At 36.3% G+C, this 11927-nt stretch overlaps 1 protein-coding gene across 1 annotated transcript in view; it reads right to left on the bottom strand.

Moving 5' to 3' along the window:
- Positions 1-11927, bottom strand: part of LOC110020202 (MAP3K epsilon protein kinase 1-like) — a 37434-nt gene that overhangs the window by 4903 nt on the left and 20604 nt on the right. The window contains exons 6-12 of the mRNA XM_020718216.1: positions 11436-11714; positions 11188-11232; positions 4963-5142; positions 4624-4707; positions 4450-4541; positions 4271-4354; positions 3346-4136 (exon numbers count right to left, since the gene is read on the bottom strand). Of these exons, the coding sequence (XP_020573875.1) occupies positions 3346-4136; positions 4271-4354; positions 4450-4541; positions 4624-4707; positions 4963-5142; positions 11188-11232; positions 11436-11714 (1555 nt within the window). The remainder of the gene's footprint in view (positions 1-3345; positions 4137-4270; positions 4355-4449; positions 4542-4623; positions 4708-4962; positions 5143-11187; positions 11233-11435; positions 11715-11927) is intronic.

The raw sequence follows: 11927 nt of genomic DNA, 5'->3' as shown, positions 1-11927 counted from the left end.
TATAAAAGAATTTGGATTCGACGATCTGCGGTCTGTTAGGTTGCGTCTCCTTCATCGTCCTGTCGCCGCTTCTGCGCTCTACTCTGTTCGTAGGGGCGTCGTCTGCTTCTGCGCTGTTTCGTAGTGCTCTTAACGCCTCTGTTCAGTGTTCTTAATGCCACACCTCCATCTATTGGGGATGGTTTCGAACAGATCGTATGCTGCTGCTCTTGCGGGTGCCAACGCCGCCTCACTCCACACCTCAGGTACACCTAAATCGTGCTATTTCCCTCATTCGTTTTAGTGGGCAAAGGACATCAAGAAACCCGGTAGGAAAAATGGGAAGTCTACCATCTTTTTTATAGAAGCTAAAGGTATTCAACTTGTTTCCTCCTGTCGTCTGAATTTGGTTGAGAAATTTCTATATGGTCATCCCAAAATGGAGCTTATTTGCAAGAAATTTGAACTTATGCACCTTGTTGGAGAGTGGAAAATTGGACTATTAAATGAAAGACACATTCTTATACAAATTAATAATGAAGAGGATTACACGCGTTTATTTGCTAGAAGGATAATCTGGATTGATAACAGAGCAATGAAAATTCTCAAATGGTCTATAGATTTTGACCCTCATACGGAACCTCCGATCATTCTGGTTTGGATTCGCCTCTATGGTCTGAAATTTCATTATTTTACTTAAAAAGTTTTGTACGCTATTGCCTTAGCTTATGGGAAGCCACTCAAAACGGACATTCCTACTTTTAATCTTTCTCGTCCATCAGAAGCCAGAGTACTTAGTGAAAGAGACATCACTTTATCTATTTTTGAGGAAATTTGGTTGGGTACACAACATCATGGGTATTGGCAAAAGGTGTAGTAATTGGACATTTTCCTTCGTATTGTTCAAACTGTCGTATGTTCGACTACTCCAGTTCTCAATGCCACCATCTACATCCACACTTCAGACCAAAAAAACACAGTGCTCCGCCAGAGACAGTGATTTCATCTCCTCCTGATCAACTTCAAGTTATTGACAATATTGATCATCAAAAGAATGCCCCCGAAGACGTCACTATTCTCGCAGGCAATTTTACAACCATTCAACCGCCTCTGGAATCTCCTATCATGGGTGAGAAGGAGATTCATCAGACCTCACTTGCCCTAGAACCTATCACTCTTATTACAGGTTGCAATAGTTCTATTGTGTCACTACCGCCTCATCAGGTCGAGCAAGTTGTAACTGTCACTCAGGATCATGAGGATCATGTGCAACAACCTACACCTGTCCAACCAACTTTGGAACAATCTATTGATCAAATGAGTCAATCATCGGATGAGGAATGACAGGTCTATACATCGAGGAGAAAGAAGAAGAATGGAGACCTACTTGAGCTCAGGAATTTGATGGATGATACTTTGGTTACTTCGGGCAATGACATTCACCTTACTAATTTGTTAGCAGACTCAATTCCAAGAACTAGTGACAGAGGGAGAAAAGTAGGACGTCCCTAGTACTTTTGCGCCCTTTGGTGGCTTTTTGGTTTTTTATCTTTATGTATATTTGTTTTATTTGAGTTTTGTGTGTTTTGTTTTGTGTGAGGTAAGATTTTAAGCTCTCTCATACAACCTTTCTGTATCTTTTCCATTTTTTACTAAATTAGCCCTTGCGCTTTTTTCCAAAAAAAAACATATATATAAAATGATCAGATGATATATAAAAGCCTCATTTGAAAGTCTAATTTTGCCGATGGTTTTCAAAAATCAAACCGTTGATATAGGCAAGATATCATCAACAAACCTACACTCCTAAAATTAAAACTATCTCCATCAAATGCAAAAAGATTTATGCAGCCGATTGATGAACAAATAATCTTTAAAAGTCTCAAAAGCATCGATGCCACTAACTTAATGATGTTAGAAAATGATTTTGATACTACAATAAAAGATCATATAATCATAGTCTAATTATCTAATAATTCTCCCAACACAAGAAAACTAGAGGCAAACGAGACTAATAACAATAACAACAACAACAACAACAACAACAAGTTTTTATCCCACTAAGTGGGGTCGGCCGCATAATCCTTTTTCTCCATTGACAAACAATAATAATGATAAAAAAATTATTCTATGCAACAAGCGCATAAAGAAAGTTTAGCTCAACCTTATTGAAAGAAAAAAATTAGAGTTATTATGGACTGAATGTCAGTTTTATGTATCGTAATATAAGAAGAGTACAAAATAAAGTTAATAAAGAACAAATTTTCTCAATTAAAAGGATATAAAATAATATAAAACATAATTTCTTAATCTTGTACTATCCAAAGATGGCATTTTCAAATGTAGTACATTCCTAAAATAAAAATCATCCTAAAGTCAGAGCATCTATATAAGCAAATTCTATATCACCACAAAGATTGAGAGAGATGAAATGATCTCAAGGCATTATTAAAGATATCAACCAATTGTTCTTCACTGAAGGCTTGTAAAGTAATTGTTTCTTAAATAAGACAACATTACGATAAAATGACAATCCATTTTAATGTGTTTGGTTCTTTAATGGAAGATACGATTTTTTTGCAATGTAAATATCTACTTATTATAATTAAGGACATGAGTTGTTTGACTGGGAAGCCAAATTCTTCTCATATAATTTTAATCCACATTATTTTACAATCAGAGTGAACAATAACCCTATATTCAACTTCAATAATAGATCTAGCCACAACAGTCTGCTTTTTAATTTTCTAGGAAACTGAAATATCCACCCACAAACACAAAGGTAATAGCATAAAATAGAAATTTGATCCTCAATATATCCATCTTACTTTGCATCAAATAAAACTTCAATCTTTAACTTATTATGTTTCTGATAAACTAAATATTTCTTTAGGCGATTAATTAATATATCTAAAAATTTTTAAGACAACATCCCATGTTTGACATTTTGCACACACTAACAAACAACAACAACAAAGGATATACCAAGTTCAAGTCTAGGGGTGGATAGGTAAGTTTTTTTGTTAAGGCATCATTAGCAAGAAGCATTATGCAGGATTTATAAATGGATGCAAACGCAGAGCATGGCTGCAGATGCGGAGAAAAGAACTCCAGAAAATCTAGGCTCATGCATTGGACATAACAAGATTTACTTCGTCGAACCAACTAACTTGTTCAATCCTTTTGAAATGTGCAATGGAAGATGAAAGTACAATTTACCTTTAGCGATCCATTTCAACCCAAAATAATTTCAATAAATTTGGTCTAAATTTCAAATGCTCAAACAAGACCTTTTAAAACTAATAACATGGCTGTTAAGGTGTGCATTTAAAGTACATTATGCTAAAAGAAAGCAAAACAGTTTACCAGCAAATTCTGCCATCAAAAGCTCAAGTTCTCCTGTTGTTTTCCTTTCCGTTGAAGAATGTAGAAGGGGTAATATGCTTTCGTGCCTTTCTAGTGCAGGAAGGTTGCGTACATAATCGAGCTGCCCAGAGACATTTCGAGAAGGTGGATCTTTGTCAAACAAGCTCAGCAGCGGTCTCACTTGATCCTTATGAGAAGACAATGGGTTACCACTACTAGGATGTCCATTCGATGTAGGATCCACATGCTTTATAGGTTTGTCTGTAGAAGTTCTGTTAACAGAATCAGTCGCCCTCTGTTGCCTAAGAAGGTCCGTTTCTAATCGAGAAGCATTGGATTTCCACAAACCCAAATTCTCAAGTTCCTCTGAAGCTGCAGCTGAAGACCCTCTGTTAGTTATGTGCCCAGAATTTTCTGTAACCATTTCAGATGCCTTGGATAAAGAAGCATCCAGTGGAGCATGGCCTGGATGATTCTTATCTGCTTCACCAAAAAACTGCTTCGTCTCCAACACAGTTGCAACAAGACTAGAAGTAGAAGAAGCTGATAATTGAAGTGATTCAAAAGCTCCAAGTGAGTGAGGAACATCCAATAGACCAGATCTGGGTCGTGCCATTACACCATTTTGTAAAGATGCTAAACGAGCTGCCTCATTCATGCTATGAAGAATGTTGACAAGTCTAAGAAGAATTCCATTCTTGGCAGCAATACGGCAGAAGTCGTTTTTAGGAGTGGAATGTTGAAGCTTAAATACATGCCAAATGCCGTCTATAGCAAGATGAACCATTTCCCTGGTGATTCACATCAATTTGTCAAACTATAATTTCTATAAATTTTAATGAAGAGCGAAATACAACCCTATAAAAAGAAAGTGCATAGTGATACAAGCATACTTCTTATTATATGAAAAAAACTAATTACATACCTATACTTCGCATAATCAGCCTCAAGAAAACCCACAAGTACAGGTATCCCCCGACAGGCAATAAACATCTGCAATGTTAAGGTACTGAAAAGAAGAGAGAATTTCTAAACTGAACTCGAAAAAGAGCTTTGAAGCTAAGGTAGTACACTAATGGAAATGAAAAAAAATAAAATCTAAACCTGGATTGGCAAAGCTGCTGAAGAAAGAACGCTGCTAGCATTCTTACTTCTCTAGGGCGATCAGGTACTGCAAAGTTCATTACCACTGGTATCTGCAATTGGAGTTCACGACCAACATAAAGAGTATTATAAGAATTCCTTGATCAATTTATATAACAAATATGTTCATCTTACAAGGCCCACAAGACAAGCATTTTCTTGGAAACCAACATTATCCATAACAATGTGGTTGATAATCTCAAGCACGGAGCATATGACCTGTAGAGAGATCATTTTATTTCAACCACCAATCAAACATTTTTGCAAAAAAAATGCCTATGAAAGCCAATTAACTTTTAACCACTTCAACCCAACCCAGTTCACTTGGCCCACAAAGAAAACAAAGACAGGAATGAAAATATTGACATAATCCAATAGAGCATGGGAATCCCTGACCTTCCCATTAAACTGGTTAATCTTATGAAATAATTAGAGAATTTTCATAATCATCAGAGAGTTACCAAAAATACTTACTCGGTTTCTTGGAACTTCAAGAAGATCAATAAGAGGAAGAAACCCATGCTGGGATACAAATACATGCTTTTGCTCTGGACGCTGAACAAAGAATGAGACTAGTTTCTTGCATGCAGACAAAATTACATACTCCGGTTGCTCTGGCTTCAGCAATCCAACCAATTTGCTGAACTCTACAGACTAGAAAAAAAATTGAAATAGAATAGCCAAGAAGCAAGGCAACGACTTGTCAATGTTTACAGGCATTAAAATAATTGCAGAGCCAAAATTTCAGTACAAAAGTCAGAAAAAAAATATTTGAAGTCTCAAATATCTTATCAGCAACAGAAAACTTTTAAACAAAAAAATGTGCGCACAAAGACAGTAAATTATCAAAAATCAGAAAGAATTTACTTAACCATTTAAACAAAACAAAGTTATCTACACCGTCGAGCATCAAGCACAGCATCATCCACCAAATATCATGATTCATTTTTTAAATCACCTCATTACTAACAGAAGGAATCCTGCAAGCTTTCCAAATGAACAATCTAGGATTGCAAAGCATATTCCAGCTTCACCTATAGAAGAAAAGAAGATAAAAAACAGAGGTGGAACGAAGATTTTGATCCTTTGTTCCTAGGAAATAGCTTCATACTGTATCCGTTACAAAGGACATCAGCAGGTCAGATTCACATTTGTGTTCATCTGCCTCAAAATTTTAGGAGCATGTTTTTTGTAGAAAAATATGTGCCCAAAATGAAAGCAAGAACATAGGGATGACAAATCACAAGTAAATGCAAAATGGATCAAGTACTACACAAAGGAAACCAAATTTTGTATAATTCGGCTTAAGTAAGCCTATGACGACTACCACACAAAATAATAGAGCTTTCACCATATCATAGAAAAAATAGACAGTCAAAAAAGGAGATCATAATAAATTTCTCTTCTTTTCTCTATCTTTACTGCAATAAAAACAAAACCCAAGAGAATAGAAGCAATTTAGTGTAAACACCGATCATTTACCGAGGGCACCATTGAAACTCTCCTCATTACACCATTTTAAATATTTCAAAGCTCTTCATCAATTACTCTTCTACATTTGTCAACAACCTTGTCGAGACCCACCAACTACCTCTAAATAAGATGCCCATAATAAACTATCAATAAGAAAACCATTAAAGAAGATCATCCATTCATGCTGCCAACAATATTCTTTTCATAAAGCTACAAGCGGCAGGTTTGATTTGCAAAAATAATTAAGGTGAGGTGAGTAATAAATTTGAAATTAGGTTAAATAGCTTGGTAGAGTTTTACTTGGCAAGTAGAAGATAAGTTTAATCTTCAAAAAAACTAATCTCCTTTCTAAGCTTAAATTTCTGATGCCAGAAGCGGATAAAATTTGTGCAACACCAAGAAACATCCTAAGCTTGCAAAGCCCCAAAAGGCTCAATATTGCGCAAGTTGAAGAGTTGACATGCCTCCTACATGAAGTTCTTTTAAATTCTATTTTGTACTGGAGCACAAATTGAGAATTAAAACAAGGCACCTGATGCATTAAGCTGCTGTCACTTGTTGATTACTACTAAGCAATTAAAAGAAGTTGGATTCGAGGAGCATAAGGATCTATATGCCTGATGAAAAATTTCAAGAGATTTTAGCTTGTTATCAGGAGAGTCCTTCGGAGTAGTATCACAGATCTTATGGTTATTTATGCTTTAAAAACAGTTTATGAATTTCTAGAAGTTCATTCAAGGAAGCTATTTCATAAGAGTGTCGTAATGAATGAATAACATGATAATATGTTATGGCCAAGTCTCATTCCTTAGAGAAAAATAATTTTTATTCACCTGGATTGATATGAGACATGAATAGGTGGCATCTTAGATGATACAGAGTTTGTCACTTAGCTAAGACCTTACGACAGAAAATAAGATTGTAACATTTCACTTCCTGTTCCAAAGGGACCTTGGTTAAATGTGAGCATAGATTTTGTTTAGTCTCCCCTGGACACAGTAGAGCAAAGATTTGATTACGGTGGTAGTGGACTGCTTCTCCAAGATGAATCATTTTGATAATTGATGTCTAACATTTTGCAGATTTATATTTCAGAGAAATTGTTTGTCTTCATTAAACGCCTCTGACAATCACTTTAGATTGGAACGTGAAAATTTCAAAGCCATTTTTGGAGAACCTTATGAGGTAAGCCGATTACAAAACTCCAATTCAATTTAATAACACAACCACAAACAAACAAGAAAATGTGAAGAATTACATTTTGAAAAATCTCTTCAGATTTTCGGCGAGAAAATAAAATTAGACAGTGAGATTTGGTTCTTCATCAAGTTGAGTTTGCCTGGAAGTCCACCATTCACACATTTGCGGTTTGTGTCAATATTTCCGGCTAATGAGTTTATCGAAGCAGAAGCTAGAGTCAGAAAGTTCAATCACACACAAGCAAGGGAGAAAATTGCTAATCAAAACACAAAATATCAGAAGCAGACTAATAGTTCAAGGAAAGCTATGATCTAAAAAGGTGATATGATGTGGATCAAATTAAAGAAGAGATTTCCCACACTGGAAAGCTCAAACTTAAAGCTGATGATCCTTCAAAATTGTTAAGAAGGTAACAATACATACAAGATCGATCTGTTGAGAGGCTAAAATATTTTTATTACCTTTAACGTCAGTAACTTATTGTCATACTATGCATATCCAAAAGCTTCCAGAGAAAAAGATGAAGCCTCTTCTATCAGAGGATACTGTCGAGGGAACATCTCATCAGATCAGGACGAGTGTGACAAAAGACTCACAATTTAGTATCAAAAAATCTCATTCTTAATGGTGACTGTCAGCCCTTATGGGCCCATCTAATTTATTTGATTTATAATTAAGGTTTAATTTTATCTTAGTATAAGTAGATGTGTTAGAACTTGGATAGAGCACTTGCTTTAGTTGATGTTATTTGAAAATTATTTTCTCCGTTTTCTTCCAATCTAAGAAGTGCAACTTTTTCTCCAAGTAATAAAGCTATATCTTAAAAAGAACAGGTAGTGACTCCTGCCTAACATACCTCATTGAAGCATAATAACACCTATAAATAATAGAAATTAGAAAGTAGAATATGTAAGGATCAAAATAAGAAAGATAATAGAAAATGAAGGCATGAAATACACAAGAAATAAAAAAGGAGAGTAACATAAAAGGAAAGAAAATAGGACATAAAAGGGGCATTATGTGGGAGGTTGACCCTGCCCCTTTTGGGAGGCTGATCGGTCGAGCAAGACTGGACAAGGCAGGGGTCGGTTTAGCCGGCCCCCCTTCCCAACCCCACGTCAGATAGTGTTTAAATGTTGAGTAACACTCAATTCTCCTTGTCATAGATCATATAGTCTGGTCTCAATCTCAAATAACTATAAAGAGTTTTCAATGCTAAAGTAAATTTCATGTGTAGCCTCGCATCTCTTTGGTTGTCCTATAAAAGAGAAAGTTTTCTCCAATCCCTGTGGTCAAAAAATTTATTAACTATGATATAACCATATGACCATCATTTCTCTAGGCTCAATATTTGGAATCTAACATTTCTAGAGCTGAAATTTCACCTGTGAATTGTCCACATTTACCTCTGCGAAAAATGTACATTAAAACAGACAGTGACCATTGAAGAAAATCATGGTCATGCAGTTTATAACTCGTGATTATGTGAGGAGTTATCAAGTGCGATAGAGACTAAAAACATATGCTCAAATCTAGAGGTGACTTCCGAGGAAGAAGATTGTGAGGCCATGTCATGTTTAGCCATGATAAGATTGTTAATCCTAAATCGAGAATACCTGTTGCTCAAACAAAAGTAAGACGAGGACCCTTACTTCCACTGCTCCACTGGACGAGCAAACAAGAACTAGAGGGAGGTTCCCAACTTTCAATTTCCACGAGTTCAACAAGTTGAATCGATCATAGGAATTGTATCGTCCTCTACTTTAGCGAACCGAAGAGGAAGAACAATTATGTGATCTACTCGAACTATTTGATCAGAGTGATCTGGTAGATCAGAAGAGACAAACAACAAAGGATTGCGATTTATTTGAGCGGAAGAGACGAATGATGGAACGAGTCTAGAGAAAGAGCCGAACGACGGAGCATTGTGATCTCATGCATACGTGAGGAGACGAAGTAGCGTGGAGGACGAGGATTGCTGCTTGCTAGAAGTTCTGCAATATGTTCAAACGAAAGAGAGAGATCACCAGAATGAGAGTGGAGGATGGATTGTTGCTTGTGATCAAGAAATCTGTCACTTATAATGGTTCTCCATAGGAAGGTGAAATCCCTAAAGTCGTCTCCGTGAGACGAGACAACGATTTGTTCAAACAAAAGTAAAGATGACGAAGCAATGGCTTGTGCATATGATAGGAGACAAAGTAGCATAACTCATGCCTCTACCTCCTCCCTCTCCCTCACATAGGCCTTGCTCTCCCTCTCTTTCGCTCTCCCACGCTTCTTTCTTTCTATATATATATATATATATATATATGCATGTATGTGTGCATATATAATAGTGTGGTCGGTATACCAGTCCACAAAATAAGAAACAGAAACATATTTACTGAAATATCTGAAAGAAAATAAATTATTCCTAATCAAGTATGGTGATTGGCAATTTCCTAAATGAAGGAATACATACAAAGAAATATTGTGATGACAAATGACATTCTTAGTCTAATCAGCATAACCTTACAAAAACACTCACGTGGACTTCTACTAGCCCAAAAATTGGGCAATTAGATAGTTGCACTAAATTTTTTTGGCTATTTACACAGTAAACACCCTCTTAGCACCATTTTCAAATTCTCACCAAAATAAGAAAATCCTAACCCCCATATTTTCTGTTTTTGTTAAATACCAATGGTTTTACCGTGGCTAGTGCAAATACACTAGTTTGATGGTTCAAAAAAAAAAAAAAAACAAATGCTAGGGTTGGAACTTGCTTCACCGAACACCTGAAACCTTCCGAAGAACTCCTTGCTGCAGTGACTTGATTGTCCAAGAACACCTTCAACTTGCTGTAATTGCTGCCGAATGCATTCAGCCCAAGGACTTGGACTGTCTTGCAAGAGAGTCGAACACCACAAGCTGGATTGTCGAACTCTTGCTACAGTGTCGAAGAATGCTTGCGGTCTGGAGTATTGAATCCTTGTAGCCAAGAACCTTGACTACCGAACTCTTTGTAGCCAAGAGCACTGGAATGCCTAAGAAGAAGCTTGGACTGTCGAATGGTTGCTACAAGCGTGGAGAATCAACTTGTTGTACAGGAGAAGGAATGTCAAATTCCTCCTGATCTTGGACACCTGTAGGCTGCTTGACAGTCGAACATCTGCAGAACTATTCGAACAGCTCCTGTAGCCAAGATGTGGGAAAAAGCAGCGAGCAAAACAAGGAAAAACAGAAAGAAATCTGCAAGAAATGAGATGCAAGAACACAAACACAAGAACACAACTAATTACGCGGTTCGGTCCATAGACCTACATCCACGGGAGGGAATCGCCAACAAATTCACGAAGGCAAAGAAGAATTACAAGGCTTTTACATCAAGGAATGAACACACCTCTAGATCTCTCTCTCTCTCTCGAAACTATCTTGATACAAGATCTAACACTCCTCCCTTAATTCTTGAAGCCTCTCCCTTTCTTCTTCTTCTTGGACTGATTTCCTTCCCCTTCTTGGTTCTATCTTCCTCCTTGCAGTAGCCTCCTCATTCTCTACAAGCCTCCCCTCCCAAGTAGACCATAGAAGCTTCCATAGTTCTTTAATAACTTCCATGGAATTACAAATCTGTCCCTAGCCTTAGTCAGCTAATTGTGAGTCAATTATAACAGCTAGCTTTGTAAATAGCTAAGATTTGGGTGCTGTCGCTGTAATAGTCCAAAAATATAACCAATAAAAGGAGAATTTATGTAATCAAGAACTAACATTTAAAATGCGATTTAGCAACAACCAAATGATAATGGCCAAATAATTTAAACAAATTTCAAATAAAGATTGAACTATCAAAAAAATATAGTGCAAACATGAATCTCAAGTGCGCCCGTAAAAAGCTTTAAACTGGTCATGATATATATGCATATATATGTATGTCTGTATGTATGTATATTAACAATTACTTATTCATGCAGCACACCACATTAAACAACTAGAAAATACATGTTTATAAACATTAAAAGCTCTACATTAGGAGAAAATCAATACCTGAATAAGAAAAATGTTCTCTGCTGGCAAGTTTTCCTCGAAAACCTTCCAAAAGAAAGACAATAATTTCAGGTCAATATAATCACTGAGATCTCGTTCTCATGAATTCATGAGTCCATGAATACTTTTTCTAGCAATACAAATACTTGCACTTGCATAATACGAAAACCCACAGCATGACATTCATTAGATTCAAGCAAATACACCATAAAAATAAAAAGATTCACCGGGCCATCAATATCAATTACATCCATCACATCCTCCAAGAGTTTTCCACCCGTTCGTTCTTTAATTTCATTTTCCGCATGGTTCTGGGCCATCCTAGCTTTGAGTTCCTTAGCTAGGTTACTTTTAGCAGCATCACATAATACATTTCCATGATCGGTTGTAGAAGTTGAAGCTTCTGCAGCTTGATCTCCTGTAATCCTACCAAGTGGCTGAAATAAATCATCCAGCAATGCATCTCCAGGTGCATCCCTGAATCTACTCAAGTCATGCACTCCAGTTGCAGCGGATGGATTTGTAACCTAGAAATATGTTACTAAAACTTGTTAACAAGACAAATATAAATAGCATGCATCTCAAAACTTAAACCTACACTAATTTGAATACCATACTAGTTTAAGACATTTGAAGATCTGAGCTATTCAATTTTGCTGATAAATGACAAACTATAATTTGCATAAATATGACATAGCTTTAAATTTAATAAAGATCTAATTGTACCTACAATAGCGACC

Source organism: Phalaenopsis equestris, unplaced genomic scaffold (assembly GCF_001263595.1).
Source record: "Phalaenopsis equestris unplaced genomic scaffold, ASM126359v1 Scaffold000094, whole genome shotgun sequence".
Classification (NCBI taxonomy): Eukaryota; Viridiplantae; Streptophyta; class Magnoliopsida; order Asparagales; family Orchidaceae; genus Phalaenopsis; species Phalaenopsis equestris.
Note: the sequence above shows the minus strand (reverse complement) of the source record. Positions and strands in the feature narration are given on the sequence as shown.